The 24838-nt window shown below is 41.7% G+C and overlaps 1 protein-coding gene across 3 annotated transcripts in view; it reads right to left on the bottom strand.

The window, feature by feature from the left end:
* Nucleotides 1-2591: 2591 nt before the first annotated feature.
* LOC110474227 (tropomodulin-2) overlaps nucleotides 2592-24838 on the bottom strand; it is a 34427-nt gene continuing 12180 nt past the window's right edge. For all 3 annotated transcript variants that reach the window (XM_021537449.3, XM_021537448.2, XM_021537447.3), the window contains 7 exons: nucleotides 13609-13731; nucleotides 12446-12532; nucleotides 9643-9773; nucleotides 8942-9049; nucleotides 8529-8672; nucleotides 8060-8204; nucleotides 2592-6030 (listed from right to left, as the gene is read on the bottom strand). In XM_021537449.3, coding sequence (XP_021393124.1) covers nucleotides 5996-6030; nucleotides 8060-8204; nucleotides 8529-8672; nucleotides 8942-9049; nucleotides 9643-9773; nucleotides 12446-12532; nucleotides 13609-13731 — 773 coding nt within the window. In that variant the 3' untranslated portion in view covers nucleotides 2592-5995. The remainder of the gene's footprint in view (nucleotides 6031-8059; nucleotides 8205-8528; nucleotides 8673-8941; nucleotides 9050-9642; nucleotides 9774-12445; nucleotides 12533-13608; nucleotides 13732-24838) is intronic.

Raw genomic sequence — 24838 nt, 5'->3', positions numbered from 1 at the left:
TTTTAAGGAGACTCTTTTGAGGGCTTACTTATTTTCAAGTGAGTTAACACATTAATGACACTTTGTTTGTTGCTTTTCTTCTTTGTTTTTTTCCCCCTCAAGCAGCCTAAAAGCATACAGGAAAAATACAGGGATGCATTAGAGTGACTGTGCTGCCTGGCATTGCCCACCAGCCAAAGGGTGGGGGGAGCCTCCACAGCAGCTCCTGCCAATGTCTCTGCTTTTCCTGCTCCTGAATGTAGCATCCCATGAACTGTTATAACACAAAACCACATTAGATCTCTAAGCAATCTGCTTCATGTGGGTGATGAACACCAGTGTGTGCAGGGTGCCAGCGCTGCTGAGTACAAACTGACCATGAATGCCAATGCCCTGGTTCACCACACCCTGGGCACAGTGACCTCCTTCTCCAGCATCATCATCTGAAAGCTTTTAACCTGATTTGGATGAATGATGAGTATACAACAATTTAATGGACAAGTGGAAGAATTGATGCAAGATTCTCAGGCCTGGGGAATTCTTTAGTGTTCACCAACAGATTGAGAACTAAGCAGATTTTAGGTGACCTGTATCTGTGGTGACAGCTGAGAAATAAACAATTCTGAACTAGGAAATGTTGCTTCCAGATTCTCTTCAATTTATTATCAATGCAGTTATTATCAGAAAAGATTGACTGTGAAATAATACATGCAATTGCTTTATCTGACTGCCTTGTTTTCTCCTCCCTTTCTCACTGAGTAAGTCTACCTAATGTCAGACTCAATAAAGTCAGACAGCTGGTTATAAGAAACAAACAGACCCTCATTAAGGGAGGCCCCTCGTGCTGCTTTTGTTTGTGCTCATCTGCTTTATGGGAATAGACAGGAAAAACATGAATATTTAAGGCACTTTGCTTTGGCTGGGAACCAGCTGAACACAATTTCAGTGTTTTGCCCCTGTGCCACCTCCTCCAGAAGGAAGCTTCAAAACCCATTGACCACTCTGCTCCATTCATACAGCAATACATTTGCTCTGGCTGAAACTGATGGTTTGGTTTAATGTGCAAATGCTGTCCCCTGTTAAAATATCCCAGATGTTGAATTGAGAACTGCTTGGTTTCGTGGTTCCTGTCCACCAGCCCCATCCCCAGCACAGCACCTGCCTTGTGGTGCCTGCCTGTGCTCTCCTTGCATTTGGGTGCCAGCCTGCTGCAGGCTTGGCAGCAGCTTGTGCTGGGCAGAGCACAGAGCTCCCGGCTCTGGCTACAGAAACACACCAGCCACCAGATCAGAGCTCCTGCAGGAGGGCACAAGATTTAGTCAGCTTGAACCCCGTTCTTTGATATTGTATTAAAACTCCCTAGAGTCTCTGTTTCATTCAAAACGGAGATTTTACTTTTGGGTAGATGCATTAAAAGAACACAAGCAAGGGACCTTTGGCATGGCAACAGCAGGGGATGGATGGGCAGTGGGAAATGCAGCTTCCTGCAGTTCAGGCTGCCACTCCATATCATGGGAAAATGACCTGGAATTCCTGGTAGAATATGAAGCACTAGGGTTTGCACTGTTGTTGCTCAGGCTTGGGAAAGGATTGAACTGATTGGAATAGGAAAGATATAAAGATGTATGCTCAGAGACTAAGAATAGTATCAATCCTCTCTTTGTAAAGTCATTATTTTTCAAAAGGTGCAGCGTGATAAGGTGTGTTCTTTGGTATATACTACATTTATATTCAAAATCCCAAGGGAATTGAACACAACCCCTGTAATGCAGGACTAAAACTGGTCTTTTGGTAAAAGCTATGAATTATGTAGAAATAAAATTCTGAAAGATAGGAAATGGAGTGCAGGACCTCATGAGCTTCTCTGCAGCTGTATTCTCTGATTCCCTTACGAGTGAGGATCTGGGAATTGTGCTGCATAGTTCCCATGAGCACTCTTCTGATTTAGACTCTGCAAATCCCAGCAGAACCACATACTGAGATACCTCCTCTTCTTTCAGTATGAGATTTTCCCATTTTCTTGAAGTATCATCCACTCATTTACATTGAGATGAAAAGAAGAACGATACTGTGAGATTTCACAGTTAAAGTACTGCCATAAGTAAAGGTGGTCTTAAAATAGGTAGAGAAGATGTTTTATTTCTCTGTGGGTTAACTGTGAAGTTCTCTGGGATTGTGGAGAACAAATTGTCCGTGGGAAATGACATTTCCTTTTCAATTGTCCTTATGCATTGTGCAGCTATGTGTATTTGGCAGTTCTTTTGTCATGCAGCACAGGTTCTAAGGGCCATGTTAACCACTCATTAACTCAGTCCAGGCCTTTAGGCACTCTGCAATGCACCTGAGTCCCTTGAACCTTAGAACTGGGGATATTGTGAAAGAAAACGGTGTGTTTTGGTGTCAGGTTCTAATGAGGTGCCATATGGAAATTTCAGATACACTGTGGAGAACAGAGGGCAGGAAATACCACCAGTCTCTCCACCTGAGAAGGTGAAATCCAGCAGAGTGAAAGTTGCAAGAGCTGCAGAGGAGAAATCAGTTTAATCTAATGTCCGAGAACCAACGGGGGCTCAATTCAAGTCACAAACCCATGAAAAATTGCAAAATCCAAATCCTTTGTGAAGGTTTATTTAGAAAAACCACAATGCTGGGGAGTCACTGTTACATAGCGTGGTAATTCTCTTCCTCTTGAGTAATATGCACCACACTGTGCGCATGCAGTTACATCTGTTCCAGAGCTAACATTGCCATTTATACATGTACACATATGGTCCTCAGTGCACGCTACACTTCACAGGGACATTAGGACACACACAAAGTTGAGCATTTCCATGAAAAAACCTGTATAAAAAATACAAACCAAACTGAAGCAGTCAACACGAGAAGCAATGTGCAAAAATAGACAGTTACTCCTGAACGTTTGCTTAAGAAAAAGGGACTTTTCTGTCCTTGTTCCCCATTTAGCATTGACAATGCAGATGTTGTCTGAAAGTAGGATATGAAATAACTCATCCTGCCCCCCTTTTTGTTAGTTGCAGAGATTTTTAACCAGCTAAATAATCCTGTAGTAGTGTGAAAATCTGCCTCCAAGCATCACCACTGTGTGCTGTTGTTGCATCCAACAGATCTTTATATTGCTGCAATGTCTGACCTGTGACACTCAAGGCTGGTGACAGCCAAGGCCTTGTGTGGAGCACACAGAAGAGGCAGAACAAAGACATCTCTGGTCACTGAGCCCCCTGGCAGGGGCTGGCAGCAGCTGCCTGCAGAAAACAGCCGGGGATTGGGAGCTCTCCTCACACATGCTGGAAGGAGCCAGGCTCCCAGGTCCTGGCCATGGGGTGCACAGCTCTGGCCCTGTCTCCTCACTCATGGTGGGGCTGGAGTTGGAGATGATCCCTCCAAGGGTGAGGCTCTTCCCTCAGAGGAACCGTGGCTGTGCAAAGGGAAGGGCAGATGAAGGGATGGAGAGCCTCAGAGCTTTCCCCAGCCAGGTACCTCAGTGCAAACTGGGGCTGCAAATCACACCTGACTGCGTAAGCTCATGTGTGGCTCTGAGCAAAGCCATCCAGGACATGCTGCAGACACCATGAAGCAGCCAGACCAGCCCATCCTTGTGAAACTGCTGCATGCAAATACCAACACTGTCAATGGCAACTAAGACTAGAAATGGATTGCACTTGTCTCCCTTGAACACAGATACGTACCACTAAAAAAGAAAAAATAACCATTAAAAAATCTTCAAACGATTGATAATTGGGATTCCCTTGGTTGGAGTAAAGGAAAAGAACAAGAAATTAGGGGCAGAGTGGTTCCTATCACTGAAGGTTGTCAGTAACATAATCTTTAGATGCTGTGGATGAGGATTCTTCCCACCATGAAACTTCATGGTGCAAAGCCCAGTATTCCCCTTGTAATCCAAAAGTTTTCTAAGGATTCTATTTAAGCCCATGCAGAGTTATGACTGTATTATAGAACTTGTAATTTTTTTTAATAGGAGATCAAAGTTTTTCACAGCAAATCCTGCATGGATCCAGGGAAAACCTTAGCAAGAGTCCCCTGTGTGTTTTGTTTTATTTGCAAAGCAAAGGTTTCAGTTTATTCTGGGGAAGGAAGGAAGTGGAAAATGTAGAGACTGGGAGCTGCTGGGGGAGTAAACTGTGGCTACTGCACTTTTATCCCAGCTCAGCAGACCACTTCAGCCAAGTATTTTAAGTGGGATTTCAGCAAGTGTTATTCACTTTGGGCCCCACTACAAAGACCAGTATCCAACAGGAAGAGCCTTGCCTTGCACCTTCTCCTTTCCCTTACAAAAGGCACAGAGGGAGGGTTCATCCTGCTAGCTCACACCTCAGCAAGGTGAAAGCATCGCTCAGGGAACCGTGCCAAGCACTGCCTGCTCCGGGGCTCCCCGTGTCTCTGATTCCAGCACCCCACAGCTTCCCTGCTAATCCTGAGCCACTCCTGCAAGTCCTGCAGTGACTGAGGTGTCCAGCACTGCCCACAGCAGTGCTTCATCCCTGTCTCAGAGAGGCCGGAGTGCCCCAGGTGGCAGCGCTGCCTGCAGGAGCATTTCTGCAAGCTTGGGGTGTGTGACACCTCTGACCTGAGCGTCCCTTGGCTCTCACAGCCTGTGCCCGTGGAGCCAAAATGAACCTCTGCCTGTCAGTCAGCTGTTGGCAGTGATACAACTGTGGTAGAGAGTAGTTTTAGATGGTAAAATACACAAAATGACACATCAGACTGAAGTATTACTGAAATTTTGACGCTGTTGAGCGTTGGGGTTAGCTGCTGCTTCGTGAGTGTTTTCCACTGGGTTAAGATAATGTCCAGCATGTAAGTTAAAGCCATGATTTAGCAAAGTATTTCTGCATGAGCTTAAATCTGCCCTTATTCAGATAAACACTGGCACGAATACTCATGTGCCTTGTGATGCAGGGACAAACCTCAGCTGCAGCAGATAAATGTCAGGCATGTAGCTGTCAAAACTACGCCTTTAGTGTCTTTCCCTGGTAGCACAGTGGCTTTCTTGGATTAAGTATTTAATTAATCTTCATCTAAAAGGTCCTGAGAACAGTCCTATAATGCTAACAAACGTATATAAATACAGGACTAAAAAAAGTCAAACTCATGGCTCAAAGCAAAACAAATATTGCTCAGAATACTTGTTTAGGTTAAGATCACTAGCTGTAAACTGTGCATTCTAGTAGCAAACAAAAACTTGTTGGCCTAGAAAAAAAAACCAAAAACATTCAGTGTCTACAGGATTGGCAGCACTAATATCACTTTACAATGTGGAGTAAGAATAAAAAACATCAGTGTAACATTGCAAAATGATCCACCTAACCTAAGCTTATGTAAACAAGTACGCTTTGAGAACGTGTGTACGTCTAGGCGTGATCCTGCGCTGGGAGCTGGGTGGGTGCAGACCCAACAAGGGTGGCAGGAGCTGTTCCGAGGTGGGTCCAGCTGCCCAGATCCCACTGCAGGAGAGAGGCTCAGGGGTGTGAACCTGCAGACCTGTACTGGCATCACTAGTTCTACTCCTGGGAGCAGCCCATTGCAGGATTCAGTTCAGCAGGACTATACACATAAGTAAGGATTATTCACAAACATAAGGCATTGCAGAACTTGGCCCTAAAATTTCTATTTTCAGCAGAGAATCCCTTATCCATATTCAAGGTCATATTTTCATATATCAAAAAGTGTCTAAAATAAGGGTCAGAGTCATGTTATGCTCAGGAACATGGTTAAGATGCTGCATATTGGCTTCAGATACTGCAAACCATTTTCTTCATTAAAATCAAACCAACTATGAACCTTTCTCATAAGAATTAAATTAACCATGAAAATTAAAAATGTGCAGGCTCTGTTTTCAAGGTTAAAAGGAGACATTAACAGAAATCAGCAACTCCCATGGTAATAGTTTTCCAGTGCCTTCCCTTCTGAGCAGTGAGCACTCTGAGGCTGCAGTGGTGGTGGGCTCCAGTCCTGCCTGGTGTCCTCGGCGCTGTGGCTACTGCCGCTCCCCTTCCACCCGCTTCTTCCGAACTGCACAGAGCAAGGAGAGAGTCAGCACTGCCCTCTGAGAGCTCCTCCACAGCCAGCCCCCGGGACATGGAGCACAGAGCGAGCAGCTCCTGAGAAACGCTCAGAATTATGCCCACAAATACCACAATCAATATATACTATAGACCGTAATGCTCCATAAAATAATTGTACCTAAACTGCATTGTTTGTATCGCAGACTGTAGAATTGCACCAAGTGTTCACATCAATGCATTTTCCACAAAAATCACATTCTGAGCTAAAGGTTTATTGCTAGATGATAAAAAAATCACTGCTTCCTGCACTTCCTTCCAGTGATTCCATTTAGATTTTATTACAGTTTTATTGTTCTTTTAAAAGACGCTGTGTTCCAGATAAATTAATACTGCTCTAGTCTGCAGTGCTGTGGATTATTTAAGATCTAGGCATCAAAAATTAGTAATTTCTGTAATTGCACAGTGTATCCTATAGGTAAACAATAATAATATTTTTTTAGAAAATAATTTGAAGTACGCTTAATACTGTTAATATTGGCAAAAAATATCATATTGGACCTGTTTAAACTTCACCTGCTCTGACTGGATCAACCATCAGACAGTCAGTTAATTAACGCTGGCTTTTCACTGGAAACCACATAGGTTGAAGTTGCCGTTTAGCAAAGCAGAGTGGTAAACCTTGTGTTATGGACAGGATTATTTTGACAAGCAGTGTGAATTTTTACAGCTCCTAAGATATATTATACCTGGTATAGAGCAGGTTTAGTCGGGCAGCATTTGCTACTCCACATTCTAATAAAATGCACTGAGTTTTTTCTGACCTGGCCAGATAAGATTTGTGAGGTTTTCCTGTTTGTATGATACAAAATTTAGTGTTATGTCAGTGTCATGTCCTGTTCCTGATATTGAACAGCTGAAGCACAGAACAAAGCAGTAAAACTTGATGGATGAATGCTTTTCACCACAGAAAGTCAATACCAACAATATATTGCTAAACATCTCATTACTTTACTAAGAGGAGGTTTTTTTTATCATGCCTTTTTGGCAAACAGACTGCATTATTCCAAAGCCTGCAGTGTAGCATCAGTCATGTGTGTCTGCTTTCAGTGTTTTGTTCATTTATTTTATTGAATTCCTTTAGGAATTCTGTCCTACAAAATCTTGAACAAAACCAAACGACACAAACATGGGAAAATTAAGATTAGGACATAACTCTAATGACAAGTGGTGAAATAATGGGGGGAAAGGGTTTTTCTCACTTTGTAGATGGGATATTTCAAATGCCCTTCTGGACACTGATAATTTTAGGAAAAATAGTTTCTAGTTGGAATGCTTAGGTATTGCTAAAAATTAAAATTTCAAACCCCTAAAAGTATGTATGAAATAAAAAGGCTTTAGCTGAACTTTTATCTTAGTTCCCACAGAAAGAAACCCAAGCTGAAACCCACAAAGTCATCAAGGTTTGATACCCCAGTCTGAAGCAGAACTGATTAAAAATACAAAATTTAAATTTTTCCCCCTTCTCACTCTAAATTTCTTCTGCCTAGTCATCTCCTTTGTATTCTGTGTACTGAGCACACAGGGTGTGCATGTCACACTCAGGTGACACTTGCAGGGTTTTATTGTCTGTGCCTGTTCTAGGCCACAGAAGCAGGAGGGTCTGGTTTGCTCCCTTGGCTGGGCAGGCTTGGTCCATCATGGGCTGGACAACAAAGTCAGGACTTCTGTGTCCTCTGAAAAAACAGGATGGGTTTGACTCCTCATTTACTAGCCAGAACAGCTGATAGAGCAGTGAGAAATTTAGGATATTCCATAGAAAAGGCTGAAGTAACTCCCCAGAAGGAGCAGGAGAAAAATAGTGGCTCCTAATTCCAGTACGATCTTTGCTGTTTTCTGCTCTAGAGTTCTGCATCTCCCCTCACACAGAGCAGTGTGAATGCTGTACATCTGGATGTACAGACAGGGAGAGCTATGCCTGGGAAGATCAGGGCTTGGCTCACACAAAGAAATGATGAGTAAATGTAGTGACATCTTACCCAGGTCGTTGTTTTTAGTGATAGCTGCTGCCACCCTGGTTCTTGGACCTTGTTTTGTGAATTGGTATCCAAACTTGAGAATCCTGGAGTTCTCCTCCAGCATCTTGGCAATCTCCATCTCTACAGCTGTCCCAAGCTGCTGCCTCTGTTGGTGATGTAGTGAAGTGTCCCCAAAAGAAAAGGAAACATTTGCTTTCATATGAGAGAGAAGTAAATGGTTGTGTTTAAGTACTGGACTGCAAACTACAGAGAATCCCATCCCTGGAGGTTTTGCCCTGAGTTTTTTTATTTGGCTTTGAGTAGTTTTATTGAGAAGTTTTCCACTCTTTGGTTGCACTGGCTGGGGACATGAACTGCAGAATGAGCCACAGAGGCTGCCTTGACTCTGCCAGAGTCCCCTGGTAGAACCCTCTGGGAAATCCATATAAAAGAGAAACAAAAGTGAACTTCCCCAATGGTCTCTCTTTACCTGGTTGTCAATTTTAATCTCTGTTAGGGATTCATTCGTTTTCAGTGCATCAATCAGCGCCAAAATCCCTGTCCCAGTGATGAAGTTGGATTCTACATTCAGACTCTTCAGTGTTTTGTTCACTTTCAACATATCTGCAAATGCCTGAAGGGCCAAAAAGAGGGAACATGACATAACATCTTGAAAGTTTCAGGGAATAACAGGGAATCTGCAAAACACAGCTTTGTACCGACAAGAAATAAAACATAAATATGCTTAGAAGAATGGAGAGGTAGATCAGAAGATATTCTATTTCTACTTTGCATAGCCATAGGGCATTCCTGCAAGGGAAAATAAAGAATGTATCCTAAAACAGACATGGACCTGCTTAAAAGTTGTTGTGGTTCTTTTTTCCCAGTAATGTTAAAACTTACAATAGCTACAGGATCATTGCTTCGAGTAGCTGCAAGGCTGAATGTCTTCACATGTGTGTTGGTTTCCAGAGCTTTTGCAAATTCTTTCAGTGTTGGAATAGGAATATTCTAGAGTAAAAAGACAATAGTTAGGAAAGCCAATCATACTGCTGATTTTAATTATTATGAAACTGATTGCTGAACAACCACAGTCCGTGCAAGGAAGCATCCCTGGTGCCTTTAGGAGTGTGTCAGAGTGGGCACAGTGTGCCCCAGAGGCTGGGGGTGCCTGTGCCAGGCTGCAATGCCAGCGCTGCCCAGAACTGGGGCAGGCCAAGGCAGCCCAACTCTCCTGAGCCACTTTCTATTCCTCTGCCAGCTGTTCAGTCTCCACCTGCCAGCTCCTCCTCCAGCTGCCTGAGTGGGCTCATTGAATTTGGCCAGTGATGATTACACAGTGCCCATGAGATATCTTCCTTTACAATCTGCTGAGAAAGGCAGCCAAAGGGAGTCACCCTTTGGGCATTTAATCAGCATTTAATTCAGCATCAGGAATTGATGACCTTGGAGCCACTACAACAGTCCTTTCCCCAGCCCTTCCCTGAGTGTCTTGCTTTTTCTGAACAATAAAGAGAGACAAAATGTGAGGATAAAAGGCACAGGCTTTGGAAGCATTTTAATAAATCCTCCTATGATGACATGGACAAAAACACAGCATCTACCTTTATGTTGTTGAGATTAACTTCTGTGAGACTAGGATCATTTGCTTTTATCCTTTGTAGACTTGCTTCCACATTGGTTGGATTGGGTGGCTCCTCAAAGATGGGCTTGACCTTTTCACCTTTCACCACATCTGCAACACAAAATCTCATTAAATGTCAACCCAGGAACAGGCACCATCACTCTGGCTGTTCAGTTCCCATTTAGGTTTGTAGTGCAGCAGTCTAAGAAGGCTTTATGGGAACCACAAAACCTGCAAGTAGGAGTGTTATCCCCCCTAATCCCTGCCATGCCCTTTGCACCCCCTGTGTACCCAGAGCTGTCACTGGAGGCTGTGGTCAGGCAGGCTGGGCAGCATTGTCATGGGAAAACTTCTCCTTTATATAAAAATCCCTGTACAATTAATGGGAGCCAAAACAGCTTTGACGACTATTGTTTGGGATGTAATATTCTGCAAAAGCTGCTTTGTACTTTGTCTAGTATCTGTAAAGAAAGGTGTGCTCAGAACTTGCCCATTATATTAGTAAGTAAATGTCCCTGCACCTATGAATAGACATAAAGCAACATGAGCAGGAGGCCCCTCAGTTTCCTCCTCTCAGCTGATACTATCAGCCTTACTATAAATTCAATTAGCTCTTGTAAAATTGCAACATCTGCACTTTTTAAATAATAAAACTATCAAAGCATGAAAAGTAAGTCTGTCTGCCAGCACCAAGATTTACGAAATCTTTGAGTAGTCATGTTCCAAAGAACTATGGTATTTAGTGCTGGAAGCTATGAGCTATAAATATTCTCAGAGATGCATAAAAATCATAGCTCAGAACATAATTAGCTTAGAATACAATCTAATTCCCACGCATATAGTTGTGGAGATTAATTTATTAGCCCTGACCGCCCAAGCCACTAGAAGCAAAAAAGGAATATTTTGCTGACCACAAGTATGTTTGAATCCTTTTGTTTTATGCTGCAGACAGGGAGAGGTTTTGAAGATTTGTGTTCAGGTCTCAGTGTACTACACATTGCTGTTCATTGCAATGGGTTAACGTTCATGCCATATCACGGGCCAAAAGTAAACCACATCTTACTCAGAGCTCATACTCATAGTAGAGATGGTCATAGACAAATCTTGAGCTGGTTTTCACTCTGCTCCCTTTGATCCCAAATATATATATATTTTTTTTTTTACTAATTCTCTGAGAGACCTCACATATCCCTGGTGCCATGTCAGCCTTTCTAGGCAGTTGGGAATTGAAAACTACATTTAGAGAATTCACCTTGGATGCAAGGATAGAAAGTAAACAAAAAAGCAAAGCATTTTTTGCACTTGTGGCAACACCCTGCCAGACTGGGAGCAGGGGAGACACAAGCACCCTGTCCTCAGGTTAGACATCACAGTGTACTCAGTCTAGAGTCAGGAGGAATTTTAATTTTCTAGTTCTTGTTGCTTTCCATGAGTTTTTCTTGTTTCTTTAATCATGGTGTTGTTTTGCCACATTGATGAGCAAATTTTTACTGAAGCATTTCACTTAACTAAGGAAAGGTATTGCTTTTGGACCAAAGAATACAGTGATGTGATGGTGATTTTCTGGTTCATAGGTCTGCAATTGGAGCATAGTTTAGCTGACTCACATAGCTGACTTTTTGACTTAGTACAACAAAAATATTCTGAAATCTATGAGGATTAGTAATGCATGCAGTTGCCTGTTATGAGATAGATGGCAGCTCACATAGGGCCCCCACTGGGAAGGTTTGCAAAGCAGCTTTATCCTGAGAAAAATGAAGTGACACAGTGTCCTGTCTACTTTCCCACCTCCCCTTTAGCAATGGAAGATGGAAAGGAAAGCCCTTGGTAAAGACAGCTGCTGTTCTCATGGCCTGAGAAGAAGAAAACATTTTTTTAGTACTGTTTCCCTAGGAAAGGGCATTCTACAGTTTTGTCTTAAAAAGTAAAGTTTAGCCCACTAGATATCCAGGGCCTGGAGGCAACAAGCTCTGGATCAAGGCTTGGCAGCTCTCAAGAAGAGCTTGGAATTCAGATGTGCCCATTTCTCCCTCCATCCAGCCTCCGGTGGGTTGCTGAGCTAAGATCACATTCACCAAAGGTCTGTTTATTTAGTGCAAACATTTCTGGATTTGTTTTTAGTAACTACAGCTGTTTCTCTTGGGGGATTTCCAGAACGATTCCGTTTCCTGTGTCCCTAAGGAGCCACAGAAGAGGCACTGCAGCACTGCCACAGGAGCCAGGTGGAGGTGGGACATCAGAGGCAGAGGCTGGGGCAGGAGCACATCCAGGCAGTGTTTGCCTCCAGTGATTGCAGCTCGAGGTGACCCTGGTCACAGACGTGACTCTGACAGGGATTCTACCACATTTGAGCCCAGTGATTACAAGTAATTTTTCAAGTGTGTAAATGTAGGTACTTGGGGCAAGATGGCCTGGCCTGAACTGCAGCCAATTCTCAGCTACAGCTCACTCTGTTTTCTGCCTGCTGCCTAAACTGAAATGGAATGGAAATTTATATGTCTTGGCCTCTCAAATACTCCCACTTTTTCAAATTCCTCTGCAGAGCCAGATACTGCTATCCAGGAAAACAAATTTCCTTAGGAATGGTTTGTTTGTATATTACTGTTGTTTTTATAATTAATTTTAAGATTGTATTTACTTTTAAAAAGCCACCTAATGATTAATTAGATCAATCAAAGTTAGGCCCAGTTACATTACACTAAATTAGATCAACAGACCCCACCTACAGGTGTAGAAGTCCCTAATGATGACATGTGGCCCACAAGAGAAATCTGCTTGCTTACTTCTCACGATTCCTTTTCCATCTTTACCGCGGGCTCCTGCCTCATCAAATTTTGGGTTGTTGACCATGTTGTGCACTCCAAGAACAGCTGAAATGGGTAAACACCAGCAAGAGGATACAATGTTAATGACAGGAACACAGACTACAGGAAAGTATCTGCTACAAATTGTAGTTTAGTTCCCCGAACAAGACCCCCTTTATAAAATGTTAACTGCGTGCGTCATGCCCGCTGGTAGGGAGAGGCTTTTGGGCTCCAAATTCTGGAGGTACAGACACTTTCAATACAGATTTTTGAACAATCAAGTCAATGTAGAATGCATGTCCCAGAAGTGCCAGCTGGAAGGAACCACTGTGGGTCATCTTGTCCAGCCTCGCCCTCAGGCAGGAGTGCTGCCAGCATTAATGAGGTCAGCCATGGCTTTGTCTGCTGGAGTCTGAAAACACCCAGGGATGGAAATCCCGCAATTTCTTGGGGTAAACTGTTTCAATGCTACACTCCTAATCACTTTCCTCCCTTAATATACAACCTGAACTTCTTATAACTCGTATGTTCTATTGTTTGGTGTATCTGGGAACTTCACTGTACATGTGATGAGCTTAATGCATTGGCATTCCCACCAGGGTTTCTTATGGAAGCTCATCAATATTAACGCCCTTGGAAAATAATCAGAAGTGGTGAAGATCCCCAGGTCTAATCACCTGGCAATCAATTTTCTCATTCAAGGGGTTAGATTCCAAATTTCCTCATGGATTCAGGATCTTTATCCATGCATGCTGTAACAAGTTTATCTGGCTATTTGGGATGTCAGAGGTAGGGAGGTAGCTGTAGTATGCTACAAACAACACAGATACAGTAGGATCAGTCACTTCCATAATAGTGCCAGACCCCAGCCTGCAGTCCACTGTCCACCTTCCCTTCCCCAAATCACATGAGCTGCTTCATCTTCCCCCCTGGCCTGACACATCCATTTTAAGCAGAGAAGTCTGAAATGAAGCAGCTGTTGAGTCCCGTTTCAACCATCCTGGGCAACGTGTGGCCCATGGCCTGGCCAGCCATCAGACAAGCACCAGGGGCTTGAGGGGTCATCACGAGACACTCCTGGGGCAGGTCTGGCCAGAGAAGAGCTGGACACGTGGGAGGATCCTGTCTGCATGTTGTCTAACCTGCAAGGTCATAGAGCTCGGTATCAGAAGCACTGGCCAAGGCCTCTTCTAGTTCTGGATCCAGGGTCACCTTCTCTTCTGTGCGGGTTTCTACGGGCTTTTCTTTAGGGATAAATATTTTTCCTAAGATAAGAAAAAAAGCCAAAGTGAGCAATGAATATTGGAACAACTTCTTTTCCTCCTGGCAGCAGAGGAATAGGTCTGTGACAGTGGAACTGCTTGAAAATATAATCACATGCATGTTTTTCTCCTTCTTACTTGACGTTATCCTCCACACCAGGATCTTAATAAGTCTAAAAATAAAAGGTGTAGATTACTGCTCTGTGTTGGTGATTGTTATTTTAGGAATTTGCTCTCAGGAGGTGTCCCAGCTGGGATTTTTCTGAAGGTCTTGTGTCCTGAAATAGGCAGAATCAGGTCTACACAAAAAGCTTGCAGAAAATTCCTCCTTATATTTAAATGAGGCAGTAGGAGCAGTTAAAACCATCCTACTGCAAGAATCTTTCAGTTAATGAACTTCCATACATGATCCTGAAAGCTCAGCAAACCTGTTCTCTTCCAGTAACTCAGTTTAGTTCCCAGCTCTTCCAGAATATTTTCCCTCTGTGTCTCCTGATGATCATTCACATAAATAACCTTATCCTGATCATTTGTGCAAGCCTGAAAAGTCTGAACTGAACCACTCCTGGCATATTTGTTTCTCTCTGTATCCTGCTGATGCCTTTGGGCAGCAGATGTGTTTCCATGCAATATTCCCCCAAGACTGAGGTCATTGGCCTGTCTGCTGAAATGAGGGAAATGCAGGATAAATCCAGGAATAACACAACAATTCCACCACTCCTTCAGGCTGCTGTGGTGGTTCACCTCAGCAGTGTGATGATGTAACTGCAAATGCCTGGAGTGAGGCCCTTTCACTCAGAGCTGGAGCTGCTCTCAGGTCACCAGCACTGCTGGGCTTTTCTCCACCCAGCTTTCCTGACCAACACATCCAGTGCACAACTGGATGATCCCCAGGCAGCAGGCAGTGCCATTGCTCCAAAAATTGAGTGAATTCCCATGATCTACTGCCCACTGTGCCATGGTTCCCCTCACCTTGTCCCTAACAACTACTTCTCAAGCAGGCTTTAATTAATGCTGTTGTAATGATGATCTTTGGTGCAGGCAGCTTTGGCCCACTGTCACCATTGAATTTTCATTTTGTGCAGCTTTTTACACTCTAGGTGTAATGCTTGAAGCATTACATCTAGTCCTGTGGCTTTCTGAAATGTCTCTAAAATAGTTTAATTTTAACTCTATTAGTCATATTGTTGCCATTCATAAATGTAATTGTGATATTTAGTATTGAATTACAAATGCTTTGCCTCTGGTTTTTCAACACTATCATCCTTTTGTGGCTTCATTTTTTCCCCATTATGGTCCAAAGTATCATTCTCATGTAGTAATTTCCAATTCATTTATATCTTTTATACAAGTTTATACAGCCACTTTTATGCTGTCAGCTTTCACGACTCAAGTCACTGAGTAAGCTCAGAAAAAAACTTCAATTAAATTTCTGAAACTCTGGCAAGGTTTATTGATACATGATTCAAATTATTTGCCTTACAGATATTTCTACCAAGACTAAACCACTTCTGAGTACAAAACTGGACAGAAAGTTATACAGAAAGGCAAAGAAGCATCATTGTATGATTTATTTTTCATGTGATAATTTAAGTAAGTAATCTTTTTAGAAAAGGCTTCAAGAAGATAAAAGGATAAAAGCCTTTGGTGGGTGAGAGGTAAGAACCATTTTAACTATGACTGCATTAGGTCACAGCAATTAAGGACAGCCATCCCAGCAGCACCAAACAAAAATCAAGTGGAAATCTGGGGTAAGAAACACTCTGCAAAGATAGGTCAGTCATGCTTTACAGGTTTAACAGCAGCATGGGCTTCAGACTCTCTCTGTGCTACCACCTAACCTCAAATGTTGGGTGGCACTGACCAAGACTTAACTTGATTCCAGCTTGACATAAGAAAAAAATTAATTACTGTGCTGGAGGCCAGAAAACCAAAATCAATCAGAATATCTGAGTGAACAATCAATAGTGAGGAATTCTGTCCAGAGAGTGTTTTCCTTTCAGATCACTGGTGATTCCACGTGAATTTCAAGTATTCAGTAGGTTGTTTAAGCTATTGAGGGAATTTTTATCCTGACTGATAGCACTGTTGTCTAGCAGCAATTCCACAGGGCCATAGCCTGTGGAGACAAAGCATCTCCATCAGGCAGTAAGTGATTCTTCACAGGCCCAAACCCAGGTCCCACTTTTCACAAACACTGATCCCAGCCTCTACTGTCACCTGTAACATTGTAAAGGAACACAGGACCTTGAGGTTGGACTAAACTGGACAAAATATGTGGTGTAGTTGGTCTTTAAGGACTTTGGATATGTGAAGGTCAAGTATCTTGCATAGCAAGAAATCAAGGGGTAATGGAAACCTCTAGAGGCTCAAACCTTTTCTGTACAGCTCACATATATAGGAATACAATTTTAAACATTTGCTTCAGGCATATGTAATTCTTGGATAACAGCCTGAATCTCGTTAAATGTGTACATGATTCCCAATGATAGTTTCATTTAACACATTCTTGGCAAATGTTTTAGAGAAAAAAATCTATTCTTGGTTATATGAAATATTTAAAGGGGCAAGGTCATGTCAAAGACAGTAATAGATATCTTTAATGTATGTGGGCCTTGCTGGCATCCAGTGGTGTTTAAAAATATTCTTTTTATTGCTATCTAGATAAGAACATTCCAATGTGAAGAGATGCTGTAGTACAGTAGATGGAGGTTAGAAAAGTTTCTGTATTTAGCATGTTATTAGGAATTTATTACCTGTCCACCAGCTGCAAAACAGTGTGTCTGTTTATAGACAGCTGTCAACCAGTTTTCCTTCATTATTTAAGGACAGAGTTTAAAGATTCAGGAGGTGTCTCCTAGTCCGACAGCTGTACATTGTAAATTCATTAGCCAGTGCATCATGGAATTCACTGACAAAATAAAATATGGATTGTGGCTTCCTTGATTCAATGGTCCAACTTAAAATTTATTACTTGGAAGAAGTCTTGGAGGAATAGTGACATTTTATTATTATAAAGTGAGATTTATGATGAAAGGCTGCTGCTCTTGGTGTTCTTTATATTCACACTGTGTTTTAGAAGATACTTTATTATTACTTTATTCTATGTGGTATAATTAATGTTGGCTGTGTTATATTTTTCCTCCAGAATATGCTAATATTCTGTGCTAAGTTATTAGTAATAGCTTAATTTTCTACCAATGAAAAACACAGTGACAAAAGTTCTGTTTATACATAACTTGAGCTACTTGGTTGTTAACAAGAAAAAGATAACCACACTTCTGTATAAGAATAAGATATTTTTTGTTTAACTGCAACCAAAGTTCAGTTGAAGTAGAATATAATTTCATTTTTACACAAGCATAGAAACCCAAAGTGTGTGGAATCTGGAGTGCTTTCTTTCAGTGTGAAATTTTAAGTGTGCATCACTGCAATTCTCCCTTTCTTTTGGCCAATCTGAGCCAAAAGTGCCTGAGGTGACCTGGGTGATGACTGAGGCAGCTGATTACAAACCAGGGACTCTCTGAGTGTGAGTGCAGTGGGCAGAGTTTTGTCTGGGCTCAGTTTAACAGCAGACCTACTCCTTTTCACCCACTGCAAAACAAGGCTTCTATTGAAGCTGAAATTGGATATGGTTTTCCTCAAAAGAGGCTACATGAAACAAAATCCATTGACAACCAGAGGGAAGAAGGATTCAGAGGAAAGCACTACAGAGAGACACAGAAATGTGAACCAAGGTAAAAGGAAAGCAAATTCTCTATAAAAAAAAAGAAATTCACTGGGAACAGTCATGAAACCATAGATGTAATTTTGCCACTTGGTTCAGCCAGGTCTCTGTTCCTGCATTGTGCAAATGCTCCCATTAAAGCAATGTCAGAGTAAAGCAAGGAAATGAGACCTCCACCTTCTTACACAGTAATAATTTACCAGCATATGCACATCTATGGAAGGATTTATTAAATTAGCAGGGAACTGCTTCAAGTGTATTTTCCTGAAATGATTTTTTTATTTATTGATGTATAAGGAGGGGGAGAAAAAGGAATTTGGATAGTGTGGTTAGTAGGATTTTAGCAGCAAGTCCAATCTAAAACTATTTTGAGGATTTCACCTTTGTAGTTTGCAGCATTTGGAGCAGCATTTCTGGTATGCCTCCTGTATTCCTTCCTTCTTATATCATTTGACTTTTATGAATAAATAAAAATTGGCACCATTTTATTTTAGTATTTTTTTATATTTAGTATATTCTTGGTATTTATTTCCATCTTGTACAAGTCAAAACTGTATAAGCCAAAACTCAATAAAACACAGAGCAATGGGAAATAAGCCCATTCATATTAGATGAAATAAATCTCCTTTTAACATTACATTTTTAAGGATATTTACTTAATTTTATAATACAAATGCATTTTCTGTTATAATTGTAAAATAATAATGTACTTTATTTTTCTGTATAGCGTAGCTCAGATTATTGCATTTTCAAGAAAATACCTGGTTACACTTACTACTTCTGACTTCTCAATGAATCACTGAGTACAGTGAGTGCTTGTTTGTTCTCAATTACAGAATGCTACACTGACCTTGGGAGTGAAATTCAGTAATCCTGGAAATCTGCCTTGCATAAATCACAGGCACCTGATTCTTTTTTTCATTTTTCACTATTCTTTTCTGTTGACGCTTTTTTAAACACCTCCCTACAAATATTCTATAAAAATGGAGCTAAATTAGTTCTTACCAAGAATAAATTTGTATTATGAAGAAGAAAACATGCGAAGTTCAAGTAAGCATGAAGCTCAATGCCAGTAGTAATAAAAATGCAGTATCATAATTGTTGTTGTTCTGTTGCTCTTGGATTAGTGTCTGCATATTCTAGGCTTTAAAAATTATGACAATGGAATAGGAAGGCTGCGAAGATAAGCATTCCAAAGTTGTTAAACCTATTGTGCATAAACACAAAAAGTGAACTCAAGTTGCACCAGTATCCTTGACTTTGATCAGCATGCTGTGATTCTGCCACTGCAGCAATACCCTTCAAAGAACTCTCCTGGAAAGTATGCTTGCTCAGACAAAAATAAACAAAAGCCAACCTGCACTTTTTTAAAACAGAAGGAAACCTAGAATTTCTTCAGACCCTCACGTAGATTAACACAAATTAGAATGCAGTCCTAGGGCAGTCCTCTGCATTATCTCCTGGCTTATTCACTCCACTAAGCATGCAGAAAGCTCTTAAATCTGATGTGAAATGGTGGTAGAAGAGGAAGAAACTCAAACTGTGCCACTGCACTTCAGGTCCTCCTGGACATCAAAGACCTTTGAAATATGGGCAGAGCTGAACACTACACTAGTATGTTCCTTTCTGGCCTCTTTTCTCCCATCCAACACATTCTTCTCCTCTTTTCCTTCCCTCATTGCCCCCTGTGCCTCCCCCATCCCCTATGTCTCCTGGTTTTGAAAATCTTTAAGTTCTAACCCTTCCCACCACCTCCCTTTCTTCTGCCCTCCCTTCCTTACCACTGCTCTTCTCTAGTGCTCCTTTCCCCAGAGCTGCAGATCCAATCCTTCATCCTGGAATATTCATACAGTTCCTCAAACCCCCACTCCACCTCTCTGCCCCAGCCTCTCTGCTGGCTCTTTACTCTTTTTTCTCAAGTACAGTGCCCTTACAAAGGGAGGGGAGCTCTCAGATGAGGAATTTCAAGAGCATCCTGAGAGCCCAGCCATGCCAGCTCCCTCTGGGCACTGCTGTGCTGCCTGCACAGGCAGGCAGGAGCTCTGACCAGCACTCACTGCAGGGAGAATACTTGGAGAATGCTACAACAAACTGGATGTACAAGAAAGCACAATATGTTGAGGATGCCAGACTTCAGTATATTTCCCTTGGGATTCCATTTCAAGTCTTCTCTTCAAAGCATGGAGGCACTGCAGGTCATAAAAAAAAAAAAAAAACAGCTGGAAAAATTTACTCTAGATGGATAAAACAATGTGTTTTCTCCTAATCTTGTTCCTGGAAGCAGCTAAGTCCTTTTTGCTGACACTTTCCAAAAATTCAACTCGAGGCAGCCTCTCAGCATGGGAAATTTCACTGTGAACTGTGCAAGTTTGGCAAAGTCATGAGCGACTAAAAGAGTCTTAGAAAAGCAAACAGTGAAAGGCACTGGCCAGAGGCATTACTGTCAGCAACTGCAACGCTTTCAATGCCTTAAGAGACAAACATCAGTTCTAAATTTAAGCCCTAAAGAATGGGAAAAAGGTGGCAAAAATTTAAACAAACCATTTAGGCATTGAGGGTGAAAGGACTGCCATGTCAATCCAAGAAAGATACTGTGTCTCTGTATTAAACCCTAACTTTTGAAAGCAGTCTGTTAGACACAGTGGAATTGGAACTCATTAGCATCTACTTTAATACTCTGACCTTCTGAAAATGACTGTCCTTATTACTGGTGCTGTATATTGATACTCTGCTTGGCACAGAATCACATGCAACATAGATGGTCTCTGCCAGAGCAACTGAAAACACAGCTTTGGCCAAAAGTTCTCTGGTACTTTCTTCCCTTTCCCTTTTATCAGTCAGCTGAAAATGTTAGTATTTAATCACATACAAGCATGTTCCCCTTCCCTTTCCAGCCACAAATAATAATAGCCCAGTCCACTGGAGTTTTTCCATGACTTTGATGAGAACTGGATCGGATCCAGAATGAAATGGTTTGGCAAGGAGCAGAAGACCTTGTAGAAAACTGGGACAGTGGTGCAGTGGTGAAGGGTTGAAACAGCAATCCTTAAAGCACCCTTTCATAGCTAATGACATTTCACAACAGAAGAACTTTTTAAAATTGTGTTTCATTAGTACCATACAGTTCAGAGAAGCCCTGCAACAAAGCAGAAGCAGAAATGCTGGTACCAGTTGATGTCTGCACCACAGCAGGACTCAGCTTTTAGCTGAGGTCAGGCTGCAGAGAAGCACAGCACTGACAGAGCTCCAGAATACTTTGTGTCTGCACTGCCCCTCATGTCCCACCTTCTCTTTTTATTCCTGGGTCATTCCTGAACTTGAAAATGATACTTCACATGAAAGTGATGGAAGTCTGGTAACCACCTGTCCCAGTTATATGTGTTAAGTACAGTGGGTCAACTGTACTTAAGTACAACCCTAAGTAACTTCCACAGACCATCAGCTTTTATGTAAGGATTTCTAGAACATCTATCCTAAGTAGGAACAAATCCAAAATACACAAAATAAACACTTATAAACTGCCCATCACCATGGCCCCAGTTATCAGCCCTTACTCTTCACCTACACTGCTCAGTATTAACAGACATCCGTGTTGCACAAGAGCTCCTGAAAGCCACCAGATCATTTCAAATCACACAATGGGGCATTCAAATGAAGCACCCAGCCCTGACTTGCATTAGGGAGGATGTGGGTAAAACAGTCTGATAACATTTCTCAGTGGCCAGCTTTGGGTGTGAGCCTGTGATCATTTCAGCCCTGGTTCGGGCAAACCTTGGGTCTCCACTGAAATCTGAGATCTATCCCATACAGACTTAAATCCTTTTTGTACAGCAATTAATGAAGTACGTTACCAAGCTGCAATATGGCAGAGGTCCAAAACCCTAATGCATTCCATATGTTTGATTGTTTTTGCCAAACATCTCCAACCTCTTGAAACCACAATTACAATCAAAAACAAGGCAATTTCCTGCATAATCAACCCCCAACCCCTGTCTTGGGCTCACATTTAACACTTCCTGTGTTGTAACCATTCTGCATATCCCTGCAGCTCTGGAGTTTGTTTTAGCTTGTTTTCTAGGACAATCAAAACCTTATGGTTGCTCAGCATATAGAGACCAACATAGGCAACTGAGTTTTTGTCCTTCAGCAGATGCTTGGTATTGCTTCTTGGTCATGAACTCTCTAATAAAATATTAACAACAAAAAAAGAGAGGCAGTCACAGTAGATAAAAAAATCATCATGTCCCACAGACTGGTCTGGAAGGAGGATATTTTAAATGTCACCTTCTTTCCAGCTCATCAGTGAATTTCCAAGTTTTAGCTTTGTATGATAACTGTAAGAACTGGTAGAAATGTCTCTTTACATTTAGTAGAAGCATCCCACTTCCTATAGTTGGAAAAATAAATGCTTTCCCAGTGGCAGACAAATATCATAGTACAAAAACTGACAAAAGTTCAGACAACACTTTACATACTCTAATCCTACTGAAACACAAATATTCTTAGGTCATAAATACCAAATTATAAATTGGCATCAATTCCTCCCAAATATACACAACTGGATGACTTTTAGGGCTGCTTGAGAATTTAATTTTTAACTAGCAGAAATAGCATCAAATTAAATTTGAATTATTTAGAGAATGGCTACATTACAGTGCATTTAGAGTGCAAAGAAATAATTCAACAGAAATCTATATCATATAATCATATAAATATTTACCAATCTGTAAATGCATCTTAGAGACCATCAACATGCAGAAGATGAAAAATAAGATTTTCCTCAAGAATTCTTCTTTAGAATTCTTCTGAGGACACATTTTAGAAATTTAAATTATTTTTCCTGAACTAATTACTGAGCTTTGGAAGAATACTAATTATTCTCCAATTAAAGCATGTAGCATGTAGTAAAAGATTTGAAAATGTCATTCAGGATTACTTTGTTTCCTTGCATGGGAAATATCTTCTTAAAGTGTAAATCAAGTAATTTATATTTTAATACAGCCATCCTGATGGTTTTTTGTTTGTTTTTAATTGAGAGTGTCAAAACGAGTAACACTGCATTTGGCAGATGGAGATTTCAGTTATATATTCTATAAGGCTCAGCTTCTGCATTGCTGGAAGTCTGGTGGTGTTTCTGTCAGACACCTCCTGCCAAGCCACAGAGGGGCAGCAGGACTCACACTCCAGTACCAATTCAGGATATGACAAGCACAAAATAAACAACTTTGTTCTCAAAGTCAGTTCCCTTAAAGCAGCACTAAAATGACACTGTGCAGCCCATCAGCTCTCAATTGTCAAGGTACTGGACCTCATCAGACCTCAGATTAATTCAGTTATTTCTAACCAACAAAGAAACAAAGGGTATTTTCATAGCATTTGGCCTCTGACTTCAAAGAAAATGTCGTATAATTCTGTGTGTTTAGATTATAATTGTAAAATGACTGCAGAAATCACAGAACACATGGTTGTTTTCATTTGACTTAATCTGTTAAAGCTGATACTGAGGATTTTGTCATGAATTTGTATGGTACAAAGAGGAAATTAAGGGAATAATTCCTGTATCCTAAAATGCTGCCATTACCTCATAATTGTAATAATTCTTGAAATTATAATTTTGAAGTAAATGAACACAGTGAATCAAAAGCCAAATTAAGAACAGCTTTAAATGCTAGGAGGGCTGCACTCACTCTGTGCTCAGGGGGAAGTGAAACGTGGTTGAAGTGGTTGGTTGTGTTTGCAAAGCAGTGGTATTCCACACCAGAGACACCAGGAACTAATAAGCAGAACTAATAAGCACTTTAAGGGCATCTGGAAGCAAATTTAGGAATAATATTGCTTCAGCTTCATCAAAAGAAAACTGAAATGGACTAAACAGCCCAGTCCATGCAGTACCACTGTCAGGGACAGTTCAGGGTCTCATTTTGTACAGATCAAGGGCCAGTGCTATGGGTATAGACAATTCCATACACTGCTGGGTTTTGTGCACTGATGTTTCAGGCTTATTTGGAGATCTCAGATATAACTACAGTGAAAACTGAAAAATCTTAAGTCTGTAAATACCAGTAAGGTGAGACATGACTGAAGGTGTTGGTATAAATATCTAGGGACCTGCAAGCAGTGACTTGTACTGCTCTGACCCAGCAGTGTGCAGGAGACTGAAAACAATTGGTAATAAATCCATACTAGAGTAAAGTGCTTTCCTTCCTGCACAGTGTGTGCTTGACTTCTCCTGCTACTGGCAGGACCTCTGCCCTGTCACTGCATGTCAGTGGGCTCACAGTCAGCCCTGGAAGAGCAGGATGTGGGCATGCTGATGGGGGGAAATGTAGGTTAAAGAATATGCTGCATGCTAAAATGACACATTGATCAGATCTAGCTGGAAAACGTCTCATTTCTCTGAAATCATTGTTTCAAAGACTGAGAACACAATGTAATGATAGTAACAACTCCTGGCCTATGAAATGTTATATAAATAACATTTTACATCTTTGATAATGGTACATAATGTAAAAAATGCTGCCCTTGACTTAAGTCTGCTTTCCCTTAAGCAGATCCCATTGAAATAACAGCAAATCCATTACATGGCCAGAAATGGACCCAGACACAGAAAGTTCCTTCTTGAATGAAGGGGTTGCCTGAGGCCATCATTTTTGTACTTTTTATAAACAGGGAAAAGGAGCTAGTGGTGCTAAAGGAATATTGTTTGTTTAAATTATGACTGTTCCTGCCCTGAGGTTATCCTACCAGTGTTTAAATTATTAGAATTAGGTTTTCCTGTTTTTCCCCCTTTTTCCTGTAGCTGTAGGACAAGGGTAGCAGGGAAAGTGTCTGCATGAATAGTATTGCCATATGTGATAGTAAACAAGTGGAAAAATACTTATTTTTTTGTAACTGTATTCCCTGAGCTGTTACGTACAGCAGCTGTAGGCAAGATTCACTCAGAAAGGCATTTATGTGTTTCCTCCTGAATGCCTCCCCCAGTGCAATGGCCCAATGCTTAACAGGGACAGTCCCTGTGGGGCTGGTGAGGGCAGCTTTGTGCTTGAGTGCACCCAGAGGCACTGGCTGACCAGGAGCTGCTGCTTGAGCCCTTTGCTGGGCTGGTGCTCGTGTTCCTGTACCCCCAGCAGGCCATTAACCACCACAAGCACAGAGCTGCCACTGGGGCAGGCACAGAGCTGCCACTGGGACAGGCACAGAGCTGCCACTGGGGCAGGCACAGAGCTGCCACTGGGACAGGCACAGAGCTGCCACTGGGAGTGCAGAGCAGTGAGACAGACTCTGGCAGCAGCTGAAGCTCCCCTTCACCTGCTGCAGCAGCAGCCCTAGATCCGACGCCAGCCTCGCCCCGCGCCACCAGAGCCTCAGCTCTCGTGTCCCAGC

The sequence above is a fragment of the Lonchura striata genome, chromosome 11 (genome assembly GCF_046129695.1).
Source record: "Lonchura striata isolate bLonStr1 chromosome 11, bLonStr1.mat, whole genome shotgun sequence".
NCBI classification, from domain to species: domain Eukaryota; kingdom Metazoa; phylum Chordata; class Aves; order Passeriformes; family Estrildidae; genus Lonchura; species Lonchura striata.
The sequence above is the reverse complement of the archived record's forward strand: the minus strand, read 5'-3'. Positions and strand labels throughout refer to the sequence as shown.